Genomic DNA, 26,948 nt, shown 5'->3' on the forward strand with positions numbered 1-26,948 from the left:
TGTGGGAGCTTGCTGTGCACAAATTGGCTGTTATGTTTCCTACAAGCGCTGGTCCCTAGTATTTGCCCAACCTGGTCCCCACAATGGGAGGTATTCCTGGAGTTTGCATCACATGACCTCCTGCCTCCAACTGCCCCCACACCCACACTCCCACATTGGTGACCCCACACATCAATCCTCGCGATGCCTCGGCTTTTACTGGCCAATGAGAAAGCAAACAGACCCCTCGAGGCTGATTGGAGGATTGACTGTCAGTAAAATTACCTTTTTTCATCTTTCTCTGATATTTTTAGAACAACAAACTGAAGTGATCACAAAACCTTTTTAAAAATTCATTTTTTTAACGCCCCCCCCCTATCATTTCCCTCCTGGGTTTTGCTTGCAGTATTTTCCTAGGGATTAACCTTCCACTCCCGGAGACTCCGGGATAATCCTGGAGGGTTGGCAACCTGACCCCCCCAACCCTCCCCCGCACCAGGCAGACAGCTGGATTTAAACAGAAAATGCTGGAAAAACTCAGCAGGTCTAGCAACATCTGTGGAGAGAGAGAGAAACGGTTAACGTTTCGAGTCCGTAATGTCCCTTCTTCAGGGGGTAATATGGGCTTGAAATGTTAACTCTGTTTCTCTCTCCGCAGATGCTGCTAGGCCTGGCTGAGTTTTCCCAGCATTTTCTGTTTTTGTTTCAGATTTCCAGCATCCGCAGTATTTTGCTTTTACTATAGGCAGCTGGACCACCTCAGCGTCTGAGGAGATGCACCGACTGGTTAAGAGTTCACACACACATACACCATGTAATTCTGACAACTGAACTCACAGGCCCAAGCATGTCTACTACCCTTTTACTTGTTTGTTGACCAGCAACACATCTGGACACATCTGCATTCTCAATCGACCCCATGGGACTGACGTATTGGGACAAAACTGGGCTCATTTTATTCTCAAGAAAAGGTCAATCTTTTCTGGGAGATATAAAGAGCAGGAGGAACAAAAGAAAAAGTCAACAAGAGATCTCATTAAAAGTGAAAGTGGTGAGAGACAAAAGGAGAGAGTGATGATGACCAGACAGAGAAAGATTTATGCAACCAATTTGTTGTGGTTCTGTCCTCCTGTGTTATCCTGAAGCCTCTTAGACAGCACCTTCCAAACCCGCCACCACTGTCATCTAGAAGGACAAGGGCAGCAGATAGATGGGAACACCGCCACCTGGAAGTTCCCCTCCAAGCCACTCACCATCCCTGACTTGGAATATGTCATTGTAACGCCTGCTGCCGCTGAACAGGAAAAGGAAATCGGCTCCCGCTCTGTCCGCTGGTTCCTCCAGCCGCTGACATCACTATTCTGCGCCCACTTCCGCCATCCACTTCACAAAACCTCCCACTCTTGCATCCCCGCCACTCCCTCCCGCTTCCTGCCTCCGTCTCCCTCCCACTGTCAACCCAACCCCCACCCTTGTCGTTCCGCCACTCCCGCTCGAGTGGGTGGGAGGGAGTGGCGAAGGCAGGGATGAAGGGAGGCAGACCGTGTGGGGTGGGGGGTGGGGGAGAGGACACCCGGGGTGGGAGGGAGCAGTGAAGGAAGAGGGAGGGAGTGGGGACAGGGAAGCAGCGAAGTGAGCAAGAGAGAGTCAGAGGGGGCAGGAACAGTGTTGTCTTTTCTGCCTTTGCTCGATTTGTGCCGTTTTTAATACAGGCAGCTACCTGGGAGGTTGCTGTCAGTGGCGTCAATAGCAGCGACGCTACATTTGCGGTCAATGTATCCTCCGCAGTTGTGGCATCAGCAAACACAGTTGAACCTATATCGCCGTTCCTTCACTGTCGCTGGATCAAAAATCCTGGAACTCCCTCCCTAACAGCACTGTGGGTGTACCTACACCACATGGGCTGCAGCGGTTCAAGAAGGCAGCTCACCACCACCTTCTCAAGGGCAACTAGGCAAGTAACATTCGTGCCACATAAGTGTCAGGCAATGATCATCTCCAACAAGAGAGAATCCAACCATCGCCCATTGACACTTAATGGCATTACCATCACTGAATCCCCCACTATCAACATCCTGGGCACTATTGGCCAGAAACTGAACTGGACTAGCCATATAAATACTGCGGCTACAAGAGCAGGTCAGAGGCTGGGAATCGTGTGATGAGTAACTCACCTCCTGACTCCCCAAAGCCTGTCCACCATCTACAAGGCACAAGTCAGGAGTGTGATGGAATAATCCCCACTTGCCTGGATGAGTGCAGCTCCAACAACACTCAAGAAGCTTGACACCATCCAGGACAAAGCAGCCCGCTTGATTGGCACCATATCCAAAAACATTCACTCCCTCCGCCAGCGACACACAGTAGCAGCAGTGTGTACCATCTACAAGATACACTGCAGGAATTCACCAAGGCTCCTGTGACAGCACCTTCCAAACCCACGACCACTACCACCTAGAAGGAGAAGGGCAGCCGATAGATGGGAACACCAGCGACTGGAAGCTCCCCTACAAGTCACTCACCATCCTGACTTGGAAATATATCGCCGTTCCTTCACTGTCGCTGAATCAGAATCCTGGAAGTCCCTCCCTAACAGCACTGTGGGTGTACCTACACCACATGGACTGCAGCGGTTCAAGAAGGCAGCTCACCACCACCTTCTCAAGGGGCAACTAGGGCTGGCCCAGCCAGCGAAGCCCACATCCCATGAATAAATAAAAAAACAATTAGGGATGGGCAATAAATACTGACCTAGTCAGCGACACCCACATCCTGTGAATGAATAAAAGAAAAATCAAGTTTCTGGGCTGTCCCCCTCTCATCACATTTGGTCACTCGATTCATTGCCAAGCAATAACAAAGTCAGTCATGAATACAGCAAAACAAATTGCATTGGGTACAACACAGCCTAGGGTCCCTATTATACTGTGCTTTCTTTATTAGAATTATCTGGTTTCACGCTGAATAAAAGCAAATCAGTGGTGTGGATCTCAGGTTTTCCCTTTCTGCATCCAAATTAACTGGGTGATGCCTTCAAAGGGCTATTATACCCATTGTTCACTAAGAGAATGCAATCATAAAGCCTTAGCAAAAGGCTTATATTATCTGTAGACCTATAGGAGGATATTCAATGTCATGCTATTGCAAACAGAACTGAACCATGCCCATTTCTACAACACTGCCAACATTTTTACAATGAAACTCACAGCTCAAAAATCTAAATCCAACTCAGTATCCCAGGAGCCTATTGAATGGATAGCTAAACTGGACATTCCATTAGGAGATATTCCCATCATGACAGTAGCAATGGGGGATCTTCCTATGTGTAAATTGACTGCTACATTCTCTACGTTGCAAGAGTGACTTCAAAATAACTTCAATGACTGTGAAGCTGGGGTTGTGCAATGCACAATATAAATGTATAAATGTAAGTTCTTTCCTTTGAATGATGCTCAAAAACTCCCCACCAAATGTGATTCCTTGGGATCGCAGCGAGAATTCAAGGGTTATCGTTTGTGTTTTTGGGTCAAGTTATTTTAAAAGTGTAGGTGTAAACAGCACCTCAACAAGCTAGCATTCTGGTTACATTCTCTAACACTGTGAATGGAACTGCTGCTGCATTGTAGGAAGGCAGTAAATGTTAACCGAAACTAAAAGCCTGATGGAGATTAGAAGCAACATTTCAGTCATTGTCCTCCCTTCCCCAGCAACACTACAGAAATTGAAGATCAGCACAAGCTGACAGCTGTGAAAGGTCAACTGTGAATTAAGTTTTTTTTGCATCCTCAGATGTAGAGCTGCCCTGGAAACCTTCAAACATGCTAGCTAAAGGTGTTTGAAGCATCTGCCAGAGAATGTCTAAAGCAACTGCACTTATACTCTGCAAATAGCCAGTAGTAACTTACATTTTTATAGCGCCTTTCACAACCTCAGTTCGTCCCAAAGTGCTTTACAACCAATGGAATATTTTTTAGGTGTTGTTACTGTTATGTTGGCAAAATATGACAGCCAATTTGCACACAGCAAGGTTCCATCATTTCCTTTTATACTCATTCATGAGATGTGAGCATCACTAACTAGGCCAGCATTTATTGCCAATTCCTGATTGCCCTTGAGAAGGTGGTGATGAGCCGCCTTCTTGAAGTCCCTGTTTTTAAAAAATGTTTTTGATTCACTCACGGGATGTGGGCTTCACTGGCTGGGCCAGCATTTATTGCCCTTTCCTGGCTGCCCTTGAGAAGATGGTGGTGAGCTGCCTTCTTGAACCACTGCAGTCTATGTAGTGTAGGTACACCCACAGTGCTGTTAGGGAGGGAGTTCCAGGATTTTAACGTGACAGTGAAGGACCAGCAATATATTTCCAAGTCAGGGTGATGAGTGACTTGAAGGGGAACTTCCAGGTGGTGGTGTTCCCTTGTATCTGCTGCCTTTGTCCTTCTAGATGGTAGTGGTCGTGAGTTTGGAGGGTGCTGTCTAAGGAGCCTTGGTGAATTCCTGCAGTACATCTTGTAGATGGTACACACTGCTGCTACTGTGCGTCGGTGGTGGAGGGAGTGAATGTTTGTGGATGTGGTGCCAACCAAGCGGGGCTGCTTTGTCCTAGACGGTGTCAAGCTTCTTGGGTGTTTTGGGAGCTGCACTCATCCAGGCAAGTGGGGAATATTCCAACACACTCCTGACTTGTACCTTGTGGACAGTCCTTGGGGAGTCAGGAGGCGAGTTACTCATCGCAGGATTCCTAGCCTCTGATCTGCTCTTGTAGCCACAGTATTTATATGGCTAGTCCAGTTCAGTTTCTAGTCAATGGTAACCCTCAGGATGTTGATAGCAGGGGATTCAGTGATGGTAATGCCACTGAGTGTCAAGGGGCGATGGTTAGATTATCTCTTGTTGGAGATGGTCATTGCCTGGCACTTGTGTGGCATGAATCTTCCTTGCCACTTATCAGCCCAAGCCTGGATATTGTCCAGGACTTTCTGCATTTGGACATGGACTGCTTCAGTATCTGAGGAGTCGCGAATGGTGCTGAACATTGTGCAATCATCAGCGAACATCCCCACTTCTGACCTTATGGTGGAAGGTAGGTCATTGATGAAGCAGCTGAAGATGGTTGGGCCGAGGACACTACCCTGAGGAACTCCAGCAGTGATGTCCTGGAGCTGAGATGCCTGATCTCCAACAACCACAACCATCTTCCTTTGTGCTAGGTATGTGGTGTAGGTACACCCACAGTGCTGTTAGGAAGGGAGTTCCAGTTTTTTGACCCAGTGACAGTGAAGGGACAGTGATATGGTTCCAAGTCAGGATGGTGTGTGGCTTGGAGGGGAACTTGCAGGTGGCGTAGGTTCTACTCACTGAGCCATGTCAGCAACTAGGATAATGAGCATGTTTACCAGCCTGAGCATTGCAATCTTACACTGTCAAACAGTGGATAAGGATTGAATGGCTTCCTACTATCCTGTAAATGTCTGTGGCATGCCCAATAGTTTTTTAAAGGAACATCCCTTTCCCCTGCCCACAAAAATGCCCAAAGCAATTAATTAAGTTCATTACTTTTGTGGTCTGTAGTCGGGTATCGACCTGTCGAGTGATATCCTGTCACTGAGCTGAGCATTGTAGCCATAGTCTTCATACTTGGTGTCAAACTCATGACTGTCGTCTCTCAGTGTGGCAGGGATTCCTCCTTGACCTAGTCCTCCAGGTCCTTCCATCAGTCCGATCGGTTTAGCGAGCCCTAAGCAAGGCATGAAACACAGGTCAAAACAGAACATTCTGGAAACACACAGAGCATCAGTCAGAGGAAGGCAGGCCGAAGCCTAGGGTTGTAGTGATTTGGGCAAGGCTTTTGCCCAGAGATGAAATGGAACACTCTTGTATGACTGAGTGAAATGCAAGAGGGAAAGGAAAAGGTTTAGTGAATGAAGCTGTATTCTGTAAATCTTAGCAAGGCCAACAGGTCAGGTCAACGTTAATTTGTGACACTGCATCCAAATCCAGGGGCCAAGGGAGCACCGAATACTGACAGATTGGAAGCATATTTTTGACTAAAGTAAGCGTCTGCAAAACATTTTAGACATCAGCAAAAGGTGGCAACTCAAACTTCACATAATCAGCAACTAATCTGCCTCTCTCCATTCCTAGCTGTCCATCCTCAGCAGCAGTTTAATGCATCTTAACTTGACAGGATGTAATGTTATGGCACCCGTCTGGTAAACTGAAGGCAGCGAATACACAAGAAATAATTGTGAAGGAAATAAATGAATAAATAGGGAGGATTCATGCCTATTCAGGACGTTACGCCTCAGAATTGAGAAAATGGACACAGATTCATGAATAGCCATTTTTACCCAGAAGCCTTCAAACATACCAATGGGCAGCGTTAGCCTCACAGCTCTGCTTCAAACTCGAGACAGACGTGACCTCATCCATACCATCCACCAGGGGGCAGGATTTAGCCCTTGTCGGGTGGGCTGGGCGGGGATGGGTGGGGGCGGTTGGGAAGCTGACCGGCTGCCCGCGATCGAGGCCGGAGGGCGATTCCATACTGGCGGACCAAGTAAGGTCCAGCATGAGATGCGAGCAGCAGCGCTCATCGCGGCCTGTGGGCTGGGGAGGGGTGGGGGGAGGGGGGGGAAGGGTGGGGGGAGGGGGGGGGGGGGGGGGGGGGGAGGAGGGGAGGTGGGGGGAGGAGGAGGGGGTGGGGAGGAGGCCGAGCAGGGCACACACAAACTTTGCGCCCGTGCGCGAGTGCTCGCTTCAGAATCTCCCTCTGAGGCACGGAGCTGCCTCAGGCAGACGAAGAGTTTAAGAAAAAAATAGAGGTTAGAAAAATGTAATAAACCATGTCCCCCCCCCCACCACCATGTGACTCTGTCGCATGAGCAGGGACATGTTATTAATTCAATTTTAAAATCTTTATTTTATTTTTATTTGCTCTCGGAAACCTCATCCCGCCTGTGGATGAGGTTTCCTGAAAAATGCAAAGGTCGCTTGGCCTTTTCGCCTGCACCCCCCCCCACAGCCGCAGGGTTGGACAGGCAGAGAAAAATGTAAGTTAACTGCGACTTTAATGGCCTTAACAGGCGGGCGCGCTGCCGATTCCTGAGCGCGGCGGCTGGCCAAAATACCGCGCGACTGTGCACTGACGTCAGGGCGCTCTCCCGACGTCAACCCGCGTCATTTTACACTCGAGCGGGTCGGGCGCTCGCCCGTCTGCCGAGGTAAACATTTTGCCGCAGGTCTCACTGGTCCTCTTTCCTTTTTTTTTTGGGAATGGAGATAAGCTTAATTGCCTTGTTCACCAGCAAAGGAATTGTCTGGAAGATTAATGATGGTACAGCCTAGTACCTGCTGCCATTATCTATTAAGCAGACATCCCTAAAACTTAGCTCCGTGAATCAGATCATGATCACACACCCGGTACAAAAATAAATACTGTAGGAATGCTACAACAGCTGGTACAACAGCAACTTTTAAAATTTCTCTATTAAAAGTTTAAAATCACTTTATTAATATATAGAAGCAATTAAAAGTAATCAGGAATGATATTGGAACGTATTATAAGTACATGTTGACCAGATGCCGGCTCACAGCATTGATATAATAAAACCATTTTAACAATTAAATTACAGTGAACTTTAAAGGTGAATCGAAAGGAGGAGTTTTAATGAAGGAGATGGCACCCATAGCTGCTGAAGATTATGCCACCTGGTTGTAGATGGGTATAAATGTATAAGTTTCCTTTCAGAATATCAGAGATATTGTTGAATATTTCTCTGGCTGTCAAGGGGTTGGATAGCTCAAAGCAAACAGCTGTTTGTGTCCAACTGCCTGTCATGAAGCTATTGATGTATATAATATTATTGGTAAATATTTTTCTTTTAAAATAGAGGTTTAGTCTGTGGGTGTGTCTTAATTGGATTAAAGCCAGCTAGTCTGGGTGCTTTGAGGTGTACTAGTTTTGGTATGTAAGAGAGATAGAGTGCACTTGTATTTTTTGAATAGAGCATTCAAACAGTGGGGTGAATTCTGGCACCTAGCTAGCAGAGACCAAGCAATATGCTTATATTGCTAATAAAATTGGTACTACGAAAGGAGTTTTATTGTTAGCAGAGGCTGGTTATACAATGAGAATTTACATTCAATGGGCTGTGCTAGGTATAACAAGATGACCGTTTTGTGTGTGTAGAGCAGAAGGAATGGGAGATCAAAAGCAGCTGTAAGCTTGAAACTGTCTCCACAGGAACCAAAGTGAAAAGAACCTCATTTTGAATTCGTAAGGTGAAAATGCTTTGCCTGGTGTCTGGTTAAGTCTATAGGCTGCTGTTGCCTTAATGGAGGTTAGCTTAGGAATTTGTTAAAAGTTCTGATCGTAATAATTTATAGCCATGTGTATGTACTTAACTTGTGTAAATTAATAAAATGTTTCATTTAGCTTAATATAAAACCTCTCGAGAACTGGTGGTCTGATTCCTGAATTTAGAATTGCATCTTAAACATAACACTCAAAATTATAGGTTATGACAGTTGTTTAAACTTTCCCTCCGGGATTTTTAAAAAATAACTCAGCTTTAGCAGCTGATCGGTCATAACACTGCCCAACAACTGAACCACTCGGGGACTTAAGGTAAGACATGGCTTTGAATATTTGATGGATATCCATAACTGATTTTAGCTGTTGCATTGTCTTTTAAAACCTTCCTCACTGGATTCTATATTAGGCCTAAGGCTACATTTTTCATCTTTCGATAGTCATTAACATTGTGATGTACTTATCCATTTTAAAGTGTATTGCATGTTAAACGGTTCTTCAATAAACTTGTAAATAAGTTAGTAAATTATAACATCTCCTGTAGTCTTCCGTATGCAGCCCAAGAACCCAGCTCTCTTGTACTCTATATGTCGATTGGAGCAGCCTGATGGGCAAAGCTAGCATAGGTGACAAATTCATGGAATGTTTTCGGGATAATTTTTTAGGTCAGTACGTTCTGGAGCCAACCCGGGAACAGGCTACAACAGATCTAGTTTTGCGCAATGAGACAGGATTAATTAATGACCTTATAGTGAAGACACCCCTAGGTATCAGCCATCAGAATAGGATTGAATTTGACACTCAGTTTGAGGCGAGAGAAGACTGGGTCTAACGCAATTCAAGCTTAAATAAGGGCAATTACGAGGGCACGAAAGCAGAGCTAGCCAAAGTGAGCTGGCAACTTCGGTTAAGGGATAGGTCAATAGGGATCCAGAAGCAAATATTTAAGGAGATATTTCAGTATACACAGGACAGATACATTACAACATAAAAGAAAAGTTCCAAGGGGAGGATCCACCATCCATGCTTAACTAAATTATAAGACTTAAAGAAGAAGCATATAAATGTGCAAAGATGGGTGGCAGGGCAAAAAATTGGACAGAATATAAAAAACAGCAAAGAATGACTAAAAGATTAATAAGGAGGGAAAAAATTGGAGTACGAGAGCAAGCTAGCTAGAAATATAAAGACAGACAGTTAGAGTTTCTATTGATAATTTAAAAAAAAGAGAGTTAACAAAGTGAGTATCGTTCTGTAGAAAGTGAGTCTGGGGAAGTAATAATGGAGATAAGGAGATGGCAGATGAATTGAACAGGCCCTCACTGTAGAGGTCACAGGAAACTTCCCAGAAATAGCTGTAAATCAGGAGATGGAAGGGAGAGAGGAACTCAGGAAAATTACAATCATCAGGGGAGTGGTACTGAGCAAATTGTTGGAACTGGGGGTCCTGATGGACTTCATCCTAGGGTCTTAAAGGAAGTGGCTAGTGAGATAGCTGATGCGGTGGTTTTAATTTTCCAAAATTTACTAGATTTGGGGAAGGTTCTATTAGATAATAGCTAATGTAACTCCTTTAATCAGAGGGTGTGGGGGCTGGAGAAGATTACAGGGATAGAGAGGGTTGTAGGGGCTGGAGGAGGTGACAGAGATCGGGATAGGTGTGGGGACTGGAGGAGGCTATAGAAATAGGGAGGGGTGTGGAGGCTGGAAGAGGTTTCTGAGATATGGAAGGGTGTAGAGCTGGAGGAGGTTACAGAGAAAGGGTGTAGGGGCTGGAGGAGGTTTCTGAGATAGGGAGGGGTGTGGGGCTGGAGGAGGTTACAGAGATAGGGAGGGGTGTGGGGCTAGAGGACTACAGAGATAGGGAGGGGTGTGGGACTGGAGGAGATTACAGAGAAAGGGAGGGGTGTGGGGCTGGAGGACTACAGAGATAGGGAGGGGTGTGGGGGCTGGAGGAGGTTACAGAGATAGGGAGGGATGTGGGGCTGGAGGAGGTTACAGAAATAGGGAGGGGTGTGGGGCTGGAGGAGGTTACAGAGATAGGGAGGGGTGTGGGGCTGGAGGAGGTTACAGAGATAGGGAGGGGTGTAGGGGCAGGAGGAGATTACAGAGATAGGAAGGGGTGTAGGGGCTGGAGGAGGTTACAGAGATAGGGATGGTTGTAGGGGCTGGAGGAGGTTACAGAGGTAGGGAGGGTTGTAGGGGCTGGAAGAGGTTACAGAGATAGGGAGGGGTGTGGGGCTGGAGGAGGTTACAGAGATTGGGAGAAGTGTAGGGGCTGGAGGAGATTACAGAGATAGGGAGGGTTGTGGGGCTGGAGGAGGTGACAGAGATAGGGAGGGGTGTGGGGTCTGGAGGAGGTTACAGAGATTGGGAGGGGTGTGGGGGCTGGAGGAGGTTACAGCGATAGGGAGGGGTGTAGGGGCTGGAGGAAATTACAGAGATAGGGAGGGGTGTAGGGGCTGGAGGAGGTTACAGAGATAGGGAGGGGTGTAGGGGCTGGAGGAGATTACAGAGATAGGGAGGGGTGTAGGGGCTGGAGGAGGTTACAGAGATAGGGAGGGGTGTGGGGCTGGAGGAAGTGACAGAGATAGGGAGGGCTGTGAGGCTGGAGGAGGTTACAGAGATAGGGAGGGGTGAGGGGAGGGGAAAGGCCCTAGAGGGATTCAAATAAAGAGAAATCCAAAGGAGTTCTGTCTTCACCAGCCATGGATAACTTGTCAAAAGCCTCAGATTGTAAGCCTCCGCCATTTCTGAATAGGTCAACTTGTGATCTGATGCTGCCTGGAAACCCCATCACAGGCTGTGAAACAGGCTATTGGTCACTCCCTCACAACGACAGGTGCCGAATGCTTGTTGAACAAAGTCACTTCCCCCAAATGAAAGATTAACTCGAGCATTTACTTTCCTAGTTACTTCTCTAATAGGTGTCTCAGTCGACTGAGTACCATCACCGTAGAGGCAGCAAGTCCTTAAAAATACCCTGGAAAGACTTGCGAATAGAAATTAGTCCACAGCAGGTCAGTCAGAATCTGAATGAGAAAGGTAAGTTTGGCGTTTGAGTGGGCAGCAACTGCAGCAATTCTCATGCCGCCCGGAAAATTCCCGTCTTTGGGAGGAATCGTCCCAGAATTCCACAAAGTGCAATTTACCCGCCAGCCACAATGGCGGGTTTTTGCATTATACCGCCACTTCCCGCCTCATTAATTATGCAGCCACAGGAAACACGCTGTCTCGCTGACAGGCAGCCTCTGAATCACCCACCACACCATTACCTCACTCAGGGGCCATACCTGAATTGCAGCAGCCCACACAGTTCTCAATGCTTTAGCCCAGGACAGCTCCAGTGAAGACATGGCCCTAAAAGCCAGCAAGAGTTCAGTGACCCGTCACTGGACTGCCTTTTGGAGGCCCGCAGTGATGTCCTCCACCCCCGCTCTGGCTGCAGGAGGTCCACCAATCTCACCCACTCTGGCTTGGGAGGTGTGGAGAGGTGGTCAGTGCCAATGCTGCACAGAAGAGGTTGGCCACCCAGTGCAGAAAGAGGATGAGTGATCTCATCCGTGCCGCCAGGGTAAGACAACCATCTCATCACTCTAAACTCTCACACTCACAAACCCATCACACATTCACTGGCATCTCACTCACTGCTAGCTCAAGGGACATCACCACTCACTCTCTCACACACACCCTCACATCTCCATCTGGCCTCATCTCCTCTGGAGGCTGCCTCCTCAGCCCTCACCATCTTGAGGCCACTTACACAGATCAACATGTGCCCCCCCACACACACCCTGGGTTACCCTCCTTCCCCAGTACAGCCCTCACCCTGTGACCTCTTCCCTTGCCTTGAGGTCACTTCTCCCCCTTCCCCAAGCAAGACCCTGCCCTGCATCCATTGAAAAGCCACCCCCACCTTCCGGCTGGTCTGGTAGGTAGAGACCTGCCTGTGAGCCCCCTTAAAAATAATGTGGTTCTGCCTGTGAAGCCTGGAGCTGGTGACTGCGAGTGCGACTGCGAGGTAGGCAAACAAACCTCGAAGTCCCGAGTGAAGTGCAGCTCATCAGGTGCACGTTATTTATGTACAATTGTCAAACACGGTGCCTGGATGATCCAGCGTTTTGGGGGGGGGGGGGGATGATTCCGGAGAGCCGGGTTTGTAATGAGGTGCTAAAGTGCTGAAATTAGGTTCTGAACGTGCGGTGATGGGATAGGCTGCTCGCCATTGATGGGTGGAGCGGACCATCGCAAACTGGTTTCACGACAGCGTAAAACTGGTTTTTGGCCTCCTCGACATATTGGCTGCTCAAGCCACCAATAGGAGTGGAAAATTCCACCCTTTACCCATCCTACCTTCCAACAGTGACTACTCTTCAAAAAGTACTTCATTAGCTGTCAAGCACTTTGGGACTTCCTGAGGTAGTGAAAGGCGGTATTGAAATGCAAGCATATTCTTTTCTGATGTTACCATATCCACTGCATACCTTTGCCATTTCCTATCTTTTATCTGATTTGGGATTTCCAGCTCCTGCAGATTTTCTTTTCATCTCCGCAGGTTTCTCCAGTTTGATTCCTTTCCATTGAACCGGCCCATGTAGGTTTTCAACTACAGTCCTTTGTAGTACTTTCCCATCACTTACCTCTAACACAGTGGGGTTATGTTGTGTTATTAACCTTTCCTTGATCATTTTAAATGCTTTGCATATAAAACGTTGCGTGCGGTTTTGTAACAGGCAAGTCACTATTGCACTCGGAATCATTCCCCTTTGATGGTTCTCAAGCAGCTCAAAGCAGGAATTCTCACTTCGCGAAAAGGTGTCTACATTCTGAAATTACCCTGTGACCAGGAGTAACTTTAAACATTCACTCCTTCCACCACCACGCACAGTGGCAGCAGTGTGCACCATGTACAAGATGCACTGCAGCAGCTCACCAAGCCTCCTTCAACAGCACCTTCCAAACCTGCAACTTCTACCACCTAGAAGGATAAGGGGTAGCAGACACATGGGAACATGACCACCCAAAAGTTCCCCTCCAAGTCACACACCATCCTGACTTGGAAATATATCGCCATTCATTGACTCTCACTAGGTCAGAGGCCTGGAACTTCCTTCCGAATAGAACTGTGGGTGTACCTACACCACATGGGCCTTGGTTCAATCCAACCTCCACCTAAACTCTGACGCTGAGGCAAGTAGGCATGCTGCAATGGAGAGAGAATGCACACTCCCCATCAAACAAGTAACTCTTTCAAGTACATTCACAGTTCTTGGTTTCCGGGAGTGGGACATGAACCCACAACCTTCTGATTCAACGGCGAGGGTGCTATGAACTGAGCCACAGCTGGCACCTCTCCCATCAAACAAGTAGAATCATTACCCAGGTGCTCTCTTAATGTCATGTCAATTACATTGTTAAGGTTAAGAGAAACAGGTGATAGGTATTAATTGTCTTTGAGCACATATAAATAGGGGATAGCTGGGACACTGGGTTGAGTGGGAGAAAAGCCAAGAAACTGAGCAAATCAAGAAACTCTCTCAACAAAGAAAAGCTCTGTATCTTGGTTTTGACTTGGATCCTATTAACATACACTGCCGCAAGGTTTGGTGACCCGAATTTGGGTCAGTCCCCATGCTGCAGTACCAGATCAAACAAAGGTAAAAATAGCTCAAGGCCATTTATCAGTTACAAAGCTCCAATAATCCTACAGTGATGTACAAAATTGTAGAGTCTTACAGCAGAGGTGGCCATTCAGCCCATCGTGTCTCTTTGAAAGAGCTAGCGATTTAATCCCACTTCTCATGCTATTTTCCCCATGGTCCTGCAATTTTTTCTTTTCCCTTTCAAATATTTATCTTATTTCCATCTGAAAGTTACTATTGGATTTGTTTTCACTGCCTTTTCATTCTGAGCATTCCAGATCACAACAACTCGCTGTGTAAAAAAACAAAATCTCCTCATCTGCCCCTGGTTCTTTTGCCAATTATCCTAAGCCTGTGTAAAGTGCTTTGGCACATCAATAAGGTTGCTATACAAATGCAAGACTTCCTTTCTCCTTTGCTTCAAATAGCCTGAGCGTCACTGCCCATTGATGTTATTCCACTGTTGATTTTAGTGTTGGGTTTGATGAATTCTAGAAGAATTAGCCAGTAGAAATATCAGTTTGAGAGATTAAAAGGAGCTGTATCAAAACTTGCAGTTAGAATCAACGTGACTGCTGAGAGAGCAATTACAGACATTGAGAGTGATGTTTACAGTTAATCTCATATTAATTATGTATTTATTCAACAAAGATAATTCTTTTATTCAAGGTACTTGAAAGGAAAATGCCTCTCTAGAGTTAATCTAAATCCTATTGCGTCTTGTCACCTACGATCATCACTTGAGACAACGGCCTTGTCACCCGAATCTCTACAGACTGGCAAAGGGGCAAATTCAGGATTGAGGTCAGGAAGCAGGTTCTCATGCAGAGTGTGGAATGAGTTTTCATTAGATACTGAGGCAAAAAAACAAAGCCCGGGACTGATTCTGAAGGCCATTGGACATTGCAATTGAGTGAGGAGGATTGTGGATTTCCATAGAAGGATAGGCTAGATGGGCTGAATGGCTTCCCTTAGCCGTCATGATCTTTTGTGACGTCTTCCTCTACCAGTCTCAAACTGATAACGAATGCCTGATTTGTATTGTTTCGGCAATCGGATGATCTTGCAGTAATCCTGTTGATCCCTGGGCCACATGAACTGGTCTGTATGGTTCGTGGCCTTGTTTTGCTGACCAACAGTTTGAGTCAGCAGAAGGAGTCGCCAACTCTGCTTGGATGGTTTCTCACACGTGTTCTCAACTCTAACTGTCCCGCTTCTGTCACTGGCCAATCGACATGTCCATCCTCACAATACCTTGCCTTCCCCAGTAATTGGAGCAGACTCTTCATTAACTCAATTGGATAATTTTTTGACTGTAAATCAAACAACTTTTCTCCCCCATCTCCAATATTTTTATCATTAATAAAGACAGAAATGTTCAAAGGAAATAATAAAAACATGGCCTTTCTTCTGCCCTGATGATTTGACCTCGGGTTTCCTCACAGCAGTCTACAAGATGCACTGTAGGAACTCACCAAGGCTCCTTCAACAACATCTTCCAAACCCATGACCACTACCATCTTGAAGAACGAGAACAGCGGATGCATGGGAACGCCAGCACCTGGAAGTTCCCCTCCAAGCCACTCACCTCTTGGAAATATATCGCCGTTCCTTCACTGTCACTGGGTCAAAATCCTGAAACTCCCTCCCTAACAGCACTGTGGGTGTACCTACACCACATGGACAGCAAGCAGTTCAAGGGAAATTAGGGATGGAATATAAATGCTGGCCTAGCCAGTGACACCCACATCTCGTGAATGAATAAAAAAGCATCCTAGAGATTAATCTTCAGATCCTGAAGATTTAATCCTGGGTTCTCCAGTAACTAATGAATAATTTCCAGGGCACTGCTAAGTAACTGGGAGAAAGATCACTGCAGAATATTTTTTTAAAATGTTTATTTCCTAGCTCTTTTTATTCATTCGTGGGATGTGAGCGTTGTCATGTTATAACAATGGTATAATGCCTTGGGCTTATTTACTGTATAAGGCAGAAGGCACCAATCACTCATAAGGGACTGGGTAAACACAATGTGTGTTTACTTATTAAGACTAGGTATATGGGAACAGTTACATATAGGTATAAAGCTTGAAGGCATCAGAGCTGTGTGTGTGTGCTCTGCTCAAAGCATATGTGAAACTAAGACAGGTTTCCCTTCTACTGATGTTCATGCTGATATCCCTTAAAGGCATATTACAACATCCCCCTTTCTCTTTAAAGATACTTTCCCCCCTTCCAAAGAAGTATAACTAGTTACAATACATGCCCATATTTAGTTACCATTACATAAGCGCATAGAACTGAATCTACGGGCTGAATTTTACGAGTCGGTGAGCGGGGGCGGGGCCCAATCGCCGATGCGTAAAATGACGCGCGGTGACATCAGGCGGAACTCCTGCCGTCACTGCGCCCGATTTAAATTTTCAGGAAGGCAGGAGCGCAGCAAAATCAGCTGCGCGCCCGCCAACCTGTCAATGGCCAATTGAGGCCATTGACAGGGTCAATTAAGCAATTAAAGGACCTGCCCGTCCAACCTTAAGGTTGGCGGGTCAGCGAGGAGCCCCAGCAGCAACTAGAAAAAACAGGAAACCTCATCCACGGGTGGGATAAGGTTTCATGTAGGCTTTAAAATTTTTTAATAAAGATTGTGTAAAAATTATGGACATGTGTGACGGTGTCTATGTTTTCAGCAAGATTTACAGCATGAAACATGTGTTCACCGCTCTTCGTCTTGTCTGGTTTGTCAGTCATCTCACATGTATGTTTCTGACGGGGTATCGGATGGTCATTCTTATTGCTTGAAGGCCCCCCGGTGTGTACAGTCTGTTTGGATCAGCGCACGGCTCCTGGTAGCTGTATCAGCCTTTGCTCTGGTGCACTGTCACTGCCAATGGCCCTGTCACATGCCCTGCAGAATTGGTGGAAAGCTGGGCATTTCCTTGGTGCATGTAGAAGGCCAGACCTTCCGCACGTCTCACTGGGTTTGGGGGTTGTAGTGAGCGCATCAACAATTGGGGTTGCACTTAGATCTGTAAGCTTCATCAAGCTGCAAGGATCACTTCGTACTTACGTCCATTCTTGAGTAGCCCTTCGATACTATTCATTTTGGGTTTGCCTGGCAGATCTTTCTGGAATGTTTCCATGGGACTCGCCAACTCAACAATTCTGTCTCCTAGCTCTAAGTTTGAAAAATCACAGCATGTACCCTTTCCTCTGCATCTGCTGACCAAATGGTCTATGGGTTCTGTAGGCTATTGTCAAAATGACATGAACTCCAGTCGAGGAATACTGAAGTTTAACCTGATTCTGAACTGGTCTTCCAATGTAGCCCATACCTTTTGGGAGGCTTTGGCTCTTCGTTTGTGAATCCTGATGTGTTCAGCCTGTGTAGACCTTCATTCCCAAATGCCAGCCAAAATTTTATGGCTTGCTTACCTGGTTCAAATGCATCTGAATCAAGAGACCACATCTGCTTAAGCTGTTTAAAGATTTTGAATTTGGATAGGAGGTCAGCTGTATCCCTATTCGAACTGGGGAATTTTGTGGATTTTCTGACAATAATCCTTTGATCTTCCTTCTTCTGTAGTACCTGGGATGAGTGTCGCTGTAGCTGCTGCTGTACGCTTAACTGATGCTCCACCCGCCAAGACGAAATGTGGCGGGAATGCACCAGGCATCTTTGTTTCTTAATCAATTTATTGTTCAGCAACTCCAAAAGCCACCTGTTATAATCGCAACCTTCTCTGGTCCGACTTTAATGAGGGGTTTTATTTGTTGTTTGAGTCTCCCTCGCTCGCTATCAAACCGGCCCACACCCTGGTCACTTGCCTTTCCCAACTGAGCTAACCCGGTGCTGGTCCTCTCGATGCGCTATCCCACTCAAGGAACTAACAGGCTATGCACTGCAAACTCATCACAAGGGATCAGTCTGCTTAACAGCTCTTTAATTGCGCACTAGCTTGGAGCTGTGATCCAAAGCTTTTCTTCACAGTCCACGCACTGCGCTTTCAACCCTCCCCGACACTGTGGCGTCGTTGTGGTCTGACCAAAATGTCAAGTGTCATCCCGTGCCATGTCGGATGACCTAAGGCTGTTCACCATGTTGTACCTGACTTAACCTTGCTGTCACCTGTCATGTTATTATAATGATATAGCACCTTGGGCATATTTACTGTACAAGATACAAGGCACCAATCACTCATGAGGGATTGGGTAAACACATTGTGGGTTCATTTATTAAGACTAGAACACGAGAACAGTTATACATAGGTATAAAGCTTGAAGACATCAGAGCTGTGTGACTGTGTTCTGCTCAAAGCAAAAGTGAAACGAAGACGGGATCGCATGACGTTTCCTTTCTAGTGATGCCATGCTGATATCGCTAATGGGTGACAACAAGTGTCACCCATTGCCTTTCCCAATTAATTTAATTAATTGAAGTTAAAATCCTTAGCTACCATGGTGGGATTTGAACTCACATCTCTGTATCATTAGTCCTGGTCTCTCAGTAACTAATCCAATAACATAGCTAATATGCTACCATTCCCTCAAGTGTGGTCCTTATTACAGTAAGGGCATTCGTAGAATTCTCTTGGGCAGCTCTACAAACTTAGCCAGATGACCTTTGACACTGCCATCTAGCATTGCATTAAATTGGCTGAGTTTACCTGTTCTTAAATCCCAACAGCTTTGGATGGACAAGAGCAATTCATTTCCAGAAAACTTAATATTATATTGGGCCATTTATAAAAGGTGCTCATCTTTTTTCCTAATTAGCCCTTCAAAAAATTAATTCTGTTGTCTGTTCTGATTTATCTCTTAAATTAAACTTGTTTACAAGTGCCCTTGTTTCGTCAACAGCAATTGCGGCTCCATTTCCCCCTTGCTAGTTCCTTTGTGTTGTTGGGGGCTCCCTTGTGCACTGAGTGTTTCTAAAGAGATGTGTCGTGTAATTTGACTTAAAACTACGCCCCACGGAGATCCACGTCACGCTTCTGCCACATTAATTCCACCTGGAAAGTCTATATTTCGATTTTTCTCTTGCCAAAAGCCTTCCCTCCTTTTTTTGAGCACTGAACCACAGGATATTATTGGCCTCAAAGAGGGTGCAGATTCACCAGAGTTATATCGAGGTCAAAAGATTAGATTATGAGGACAGATTACATAAACTGGTCTTGTATTCCCTTGAGTTTAGAAGGACAAAGGAATTCAATAAGGTGGAAAAATAGAGAAACTCTATCCTCTGGTGGGGAATCCAGATTAAGTGAGTGCCTTTTAGAAGTGAAATCAAGGAGTACTTCACCACACAAGGGGGGGGAGGCGGTGGTGTAATGGTATTGGCATTGGATTGGTAATCCAGAGATGCAGGGTAATGCTCTGGGAACCTGGGATCAAATCCCACCACAACAGATGGTGGAATTTGAATTCAATAAAACATTCTGGAGTTAAAAGTCTGATGATGACCATGAAACCATTGCCAGTTGTCGTAAAAACCCATCTGGTTCACTAATGTCCTTTTAGGGAAGGAAATCTGCTGTCCTTACCTGGTCTGGCCTACATGTGACTCCAGACCCACAGCAATGTGGTTGCCTCTTAAATGCCCTCTGAACAAGGGCAACTAGGGATGGGCAATAAACATGGCTTAGCCAGTGACACCCACAACCCAAGAATGAATATATAAAAAAAAATAGGGTAGTGGAAATCTCGAACCCAAAGTGCTGTGGATACCGGGGGTCAAATGGAGCTTTTAAGACACAAAACGATAGATTTTCATAAAAGCAAAATCCTGCAGATTCTAGAAATCTGAAATGAAAACAGAAATTGCTGGAAATACTCAGCAGGTGTGGCAGCAGAGTTAACGTTTCAGGTCAATGATGACCCTTCATCAGAATGGATAGATTTGTTGATAGATTTTTTGATGGGTAAGATATCAAAGGATATGAACAAAGGTGAATAACATGTGGCTGAGGCATAGATCTCCTATTCCTATGTCCCTGCTGACTCCTTGCTGGTATAGAGTTTGAAATGGGGGCTGCTTGCCACTCATTGTCTTGCCCAAGTAGCCTTTACTCGTGTGGAACAGTGGAACACTGCAGGTTTTAAGACCACATGTCTCATTGTAGATGACTCAACCCTGCCTTCACATGCACACTTTTTTGCCAGGGGTTGGGAGATAGCAACGACCAAGAAGCCCATCCGAAAGGAACTCAATTCTGTCTTCGCTGGGCATCCACACAAACACACCTTGTTATGGCCAGGTGAAGAGGGGCGAATTGGGCTCCCCTTTATTCAACCCCCTTAGTTGGTCACAACAAAGGTTTTTATAAAAAAATTTCTTTTCCCCGTAAATGACTTTTCCAGTCCAAATGTATTTGCTTTGATGTTACGATCCCAGCGGATATTACTGCTGGAGAAATCAGGAACCTGGCTTGATAGATCCTAAATTATTTTTGAAACCATGGAGGGAAGTTATTGAACAAATTCACAGGAGTCTGCTGATGAACTTTTAACACAAATAATAAAACATCTATTAAACAAGAAAAATGAACTACATTACACCTGACAAAAAAAGGTGGGTGTAAAACATTCACTATTCCTTCACCATAGCTTTATCTTTACAGACACATGCAAATTTGGAAAGATAAAACAATTTACTATATCTGTCTTATACTCAACTATTCAGGGTATGTATGCAGTACATGTGAACCAGCTGGCGAACTGTGGTCAGGCGCACCACACTCCAAAGTAAATGACAGATGCTTCCAAAGCATGATTCTATGGATTTCTCAACAATACCAGTCATCAGGTTACTGGTGGTAGCCATCTTTGGTCAGTGTCTTTTCTTAATTTTTTTTTGGAAAATCGGGTCCTCTTTAAACAGTTCAATATGTTTTTGGTTAGCTGATGGAGTTATTAGTAGATCTCAATTTCCCGTCGTCGTGACAACTACTGATGGCTGGTTAGTGACCAGGAGGGTTTCCACCTCCCCAACCCGAAGAGTAAATGAACCAACCATTGATCTAACCGAGGTCATTAGAGAAGGTCCTGTGGCTAAGTAGGTAGTGCCACTGCCTCTGAGTCAGAGCTCCAGGTTCAAGTCTCCGGGCAGGATTTATTGACCACATGGAATGAAGTGGCCATGAAGTGGTCCAAATAAGTTCATAATCAACCTGTTAATCATTCCAACACTCTCCAAAGGGACAAAAGTGTATGTGAGGATATCAAACAAACAGGATATTTAATGTGACCCAGGTCAGGAACCTAAAATCATTAAGTTCTGTATTTCTCAACTGTTCATTGCAGAAACCTGCAAGCTAAAATGGGGTGGTTTCAGAAGTGTGATATCCAGGAAGGTGAGCATCAGATACATAGAATCTTACAGCACAGAAAGAAGTAATTCAGCCCATCTTGTCTGTGCTGGCTTTTTGAAAGACTTACCCAATTAGTCCCACTCCCCTGCTCTGCACCACCCCCCCATAGTCCTGCAAACATTTCCTTTTCAAGTGTTTGTACAATTCTATTTTGAAAGTTATTACTGAATCTGCTTCGACTGCCCTTTCAGGCAGCGCTGTCCAGATCACAACAACTCGCTGTGTAAAAAAATAAAATCCTCATGTCACCTTTGGTTCTTTTGCCAATCACCTTAAATCTCTGTCCTCTGGTTCCAGAGTTTTCAGTAACTGGAAACAGTTTCCTTGCCTCACTCTACCAAATTGATGATACAAATCACTAGAGCTTCTTTCTGTTCTGAGCATCAAGTTACTGAATGATTTTTGCACTCTGGACACTAGCCCAGGGAAATTAGATGGTTAATCGGCCAGTGAAAAATCAAGTCACCTTAACGTATTCAATGTATATAACTTTACTCAGATGTGTTAAACAGATTAAAAGGAGAACGGTTACTTAAAATAGGCAACTTTACCAATGGTTCACCTCAAGGGACAGTTTATAACTTTTAGATAGAAAATACCTTGAAGTCTTGGAGGCGTGTCTAAGTGGTCAAGGTCCTTGTGGCTGTCTGAGAATCATTGTCAACGCTTAGTGTCCTGTCCTAACTGAAAGTATTCATTTCGAATACCCTGTTTTGTAATCCCTCATTAGCGATCAACACACTGAACCACTTGCAGACGTCAAGCAGATGATGCGGGTGCATAATGAATGCAGAAAGATCCATCAACCCAGTGACTGAATTGGAGCATCATAAGCAGCTTTTGTTATTTTATTTAGGATGCTGATGGTTAGGATGGTTATCTAGGCACAGGTTCTAATAAAACTGACCTGTAGTTATCATTGACGTCCGGCACATTGTCACTGACAACAGCTTGCATTCATATTGGGCAGGATTTTCACCTCGGTGGGCGGGCGTGCACCCAACCCGCTCGAGCGTGAAATGATGCGCGATGACGTTGGGCAAGCGTCCTGACGTCAACCCACAGTCGCGCCATAGTTCGGTCCATGGGCGCGCACAGGAATCGGCAGTGTGCCCGTCAACAATTAGTAAAGTTTTAATTAACTTAAAATTTTCGCTGCCCGACCAGCCTAACGGTTGGCGGGGGCAGGCGAAAAGGTCAAGCAGCCTTCGCATTTTTTAGGAAGCCTCATCCGCGGGCGGGATGAGGTTTCCAACAGCAAATAAAAATAAAATAAAAAATTTTACACCTCATTCATAACTTGTCCCTGCTCATGTGATGGTGTCACATGTCGGGTCATGTTTTTGAACATTTAAAAATTCTTTATTTTTGTTTTCCAGAACTCTTCGTCTCCCTGAGGCAGCTCTGTGCCCTGGGGAGCTTTTCCAGTGTGCACCCGCGTGCGAGCACAAAGTTCCCCACTTGCCTCGCTCGCCCACCTCCCCCACTCCGCACAGGCAGCGCTGAGCGCTGCAACACGCGTTTCATGTTGGGCGGGGCCTTCATTGGCCCGTCAGCATGAAATCGCAGTCCGGCCCCCATTGCGGGCAGCAGTCAGCTTCCCGACTGCCCCAGACCGTCCATCCCGTCTGACAAGGGCAAAATTCTGCCCATAGTGAATTAATGTAAGAAAATGTTCCCAGGTTTTTCACAGGTGCACAACCAAACCAAAACATGATCGTCAGCCACCTAAGGAGACAATAGGACCAAGAACCTAAAAGGGTTGTCTTCGTTCAGCCTAGCAGGCTTGTGCCAACTCCAATAAGTCCTACACCTCCCTGTGCCTTCCCCATTGTCTGCAAAAACTTCCCTTTCAAGTCTTTATCCAACTCCCTTTTGAAAGTTATCATTGAATCTGCATCCACCGCCCTTTCAGGCAGCGTGTTCCAGGTCACATCAACTCATTGCATTATTGGCTCTTTGGCCAATTAATTTAAATCTGAGTCCTCTTGTTACTGACCCTCCTGCTGGTGGAAACAGTTTCTTCCTATCTAATCTATCAAAGCCCTTGATGATTTTGAACAACACGATTAAATCTCCCCTTAACCTTCTCTGCTCTAGGGAGAACAACCCCAGCTTCTCCAGTCTCACCACATCATACAGAGAAAGCTGTTCTAGGCCCTCATACCCAGGGTGAAAGTGAGAGCACAATCCTTAACAAAACTGCCTTCCTATCAGTTTGATTCTCGACAAGTATTAGCTGCAGTTGTGTTAATTGCGGGCTTTCTTCGACCACCTGTAAGGAAGTACTTAGCTGTCACGCTCCCAGTCGTGGTGCAGGTAAGAGATAATAATGGTGTTTACACTCTCCAGCTCATTACAGCAAAGCTGGGCTTTTAGCACCTGCAACAGTGGTTAATGTGGGGAAGACCCAAGGCTGTGAATCAGTTAAGAGCTTTAAATGACGTCATTTAAATTACAGCTTTATGTCTGTGAATCTGTTTGTTTGATTTTATATAATTATATGCGCTCTCTGCGAGGTAGCAGTAGGAGAAACTTAATCTGGTACATATATAGCCGCAGTGCTGAGGAGAGCAGCTGTTACAGGAAGGAATGCATCGCACACCCTGTTAAAGTGTCACAAAGCTCCTATCCAATGGGCGTCTTTGTTTCACAAGGTCATGTTTCAGAATAAACTGCGCTGGGTGGTGTGTTATCAGTGCTCACTCAGCGAGTCCCCGAGTTGCTGTGGCAACATGCACTCTCACACGCATGTTGCAATCTGGAGCTACGGATGGTGATGGGGAGGCTCCAAGGTTCTTTCCATCACGTTGCTGACCAGGAATCTCTCCCGATCTTACCGACTGCCATTGGCGTGTGTTGGATGGATTTGCAGGTTGATAATCGACCTGTTTGGCCACGTTATGAACGCACCTCCCTCGGCCATCACGTCCTGGGGCTAAGACTCGAACCCAAAGCTTCTGGCTCAGAGGCAGGGACACTACTCACTGCACTGCACGGCCTCCCATAAATACTGCAATGCCTCACAGTTCTCATACTCTGGTGTCACAACCATTTGCTAAAAGAATCATTTGAAACAAGCCCCGAACCCGGTACATTCCACCCAATGGGTTCCGTTATGAAGCCGAAATTCTGTTTCCCTAGCACTGGAAGCGCGGGGGTTCACCAGGCACAGGGAGAGCTTCGAATTGGAACCAATGCATCCAAATTGCATTGGAATAGGTCCTTTATTTCCCCCCAATTAGCAGGCACAGGGGTCGTGGGAGATTTGCAATGCTCCATGGTGCAAATCCCATGTTTTATTCAAATGGCGAAAGCCTTTACTTTCCCGGGAATTCTACAACTAGATCCTTAAACGCTGTGGGACTAGACAAGTTTCCAGCAGTGGAGGCCATTCAGCCCACCATGCTGGTGCTGTTTTTTAAAAAAAAACATCTAATTAATCGTACTCCTTCCAGCGCTTTCCCCCATAGCTTTGAAAATATTTTCCCCTACAAGTAGTTATCTAATTCCTCTTCTGAAAGTAACTATTAAATCTGTTTCCACCACCCTTTCTGAGCTCAGATTATTTTCTGGGCTTAGTGAATAACTATGGTAAATATATACCAAATCTGGTAACCTTATCGCATCCTGTGAATGAACCTCTTGAGGAACAGTATCCCATAGAGTTGCACAAGGGAGCGTGACAAGGCATTCCAGTTGTGTAAGAGTAAATTGGAAGATGGTACAATGCTTGTATGTCACAATGTCCCCAAAAAGATTAAGTGAGCATGTGATCCCTCTCCACTCGGGGTAGGTGTTGTGGCCTCTCATGTGTTGGATAATGGTGAAGAGAGACTGACTGCATTTGCCTCACGCACCCTCAGTGCCAGTAAGTGGAATTATGCTCAGATAGAACGTGAAGCATTACTTTTGATTTCTGGAGTAAGAAGATTTCATAGATACCTGCAAGGTCAGAGTTCACAATCGAAACTGACCATAAGCCACCAGCGGCTAATTTGAATCCAAAGTCTCCAGTTCCCACTTTAGTTGCAGCCCGAAGCAGAGATAGGTGTTGATTTTGTCTGTTTATACGCATGACATTGGGCAGAATTCTCTCCCCCCCGCCCCCCCCCACTCCAATTGGGGGGTGGGTTGTGTGGGGACAGGCAGGAGCGGGCGCGAACCCGATCGGCGCACCCCGATCAAGTCCACGCCGCCATTTTACGTGGGCAGGACAATTAAGGCCCACCCAGCATGATGTGTGCCCGGAAGCGCTGTGCACTCCCTGTGCAGATGGGGGGGGTGGGGGGGAATTCCCTGAGTCGGGACCTGTGCTCTTCCACGCGCATGCGCACGACAGAGTGCAGAAATCTCCCTGAGGCACCTCCGCGTTTTTAAACTCTGTGTAGTTAAAGTTTTTAAAAACTAAATACAGAAAAGAAAATAGTATAAGACATGTTCCCCTCACGTGACAGTGTCACATGAACTGGGACATGTCGAGGAACATTAATGGAAACATTTATTTAATTTACAGAAACTTCATGAAACCTCATCTCGACCGTGGATGAGGGTTCATGAAAAATGCGAAGGCCGCCTGGGCTCTTCGCCTGCCCCCCCGCCAACCTTAAGGTTGGACGGGCAGCTCAGTTTAACTATTTTAATTAGTTTTCAACAGGCCTTAATAGGCCTTTGACAGTTCGGCGGGCGCGCAATCGACTCGATTCGCCCACCGAACTGAAAATCTAAGTGACGCGAGGTGACATCGGGACACACGCCTGATGTATCCCCACCCCCGCTCACCGACCGGGAAATTCTTCCCATTAAGTCCAGACGATCGGAAGATCATTGTAATGCCGATGTGATGTCTAGATCACTATCACCATCAGAGGGAGAGCCCAGCAGGGCGAATGTATATTTCTTTTCACATGGAGATGAGTTGCCGGTCACGTACAGATGACATTAGGAGAACAACTCGTGGGGACCCTGTATTGACAAGGGGCTATTGGGTGGCCAACACAGATACTGGATTTAGAAATTAGGCCACGTTTTATACATAAGAATGAATTGTCCATTGTTAAAGGTTGTGTAAATTTTCCAGAGAAAGGTACAGGTCACAGTTGCTGTGTGATCTTCATGGTCAACACTTAGGGATGAGCTTGACAAAGAGACGAGCGAGGCACTATCTTTAGTGGCCAGGATTAGATAAGGATATAGAAGACTCAGTGAAACAGTGTTGAGTATGTCAAGCTATAAAAAGGAAGCTGCCATCGGTACCTTAGCAACCATGGAAATGGCCAGTTAGAGTGTGGCAGAGGCTGCGCATAGATCTTGCAGAATTTGAAGGGTTCATTGTGATAGAGAGCCAGTCGAAGTGGGTTGAGGTGTTTCTAATGAATCAAACAACAACTAGAAAAACTCTGGATATTCTGTGTAGTCTGTTTGCTGCTTACGGGTTCCCAGAGGAAATTGTGTCCAACAGCGGACCTCAGTTTAGTTCAGAAGAGTTTTCAGATTTATGAGGATGAATGGGGTAAAACAGACGAGAATTCCATTGGACTATCCTGCTTCAAATGGAGCAGCAGAATGCGCAGCACAAATTGTTAAGTAAGGTCTGGTTAAGCAAATGCTAGATACAAATTGGAAGAAATGTCAGATGTCATTGAA

At 45.9% G+C, this 26,948-nt stretch overlaps 1 protein-coding gene across 1 annotated transcript in view; it reads right to left on the reverse strand.

Annotated features, from left to right (window-relative positions):
- galnt9 (polypeptide N-acetylgalactosaminyltransferase 9) overlaps nucleotides 1–26,948 on the reverse strand; it is a 262,098-nt gene that overhangs the window by 208,514 nt on the left and 26,636 nt on the right. Inside the window, exon 2 of the mRNA XM_078552894.1 lies at nucleotides 5,533–5,713. Coding sequence (XP_078409020.1) covers nucleotides 5,533–5,713 — 181 coding nt within the window. The remainder of the gene's footprint in view (nucleotides 1–5,532; nucleotides 5,714–26,948) is intronic.

The sequence above is a fragment of the Cetorhinus maximus genome, chromosome 12 (assembly GCF_964194155.1).
Source record: "Cetorhinus maximus chromosome 12, sCetMax3.hap1.1, whole genome shotgun sequence".
Lineage (NCBI taxonomy): Eukaryota > Metazoa > Chordata > Chondrichthyes > Lamniformes > Cetorhinidae > Cetorhinus > Cetorhinus maximus.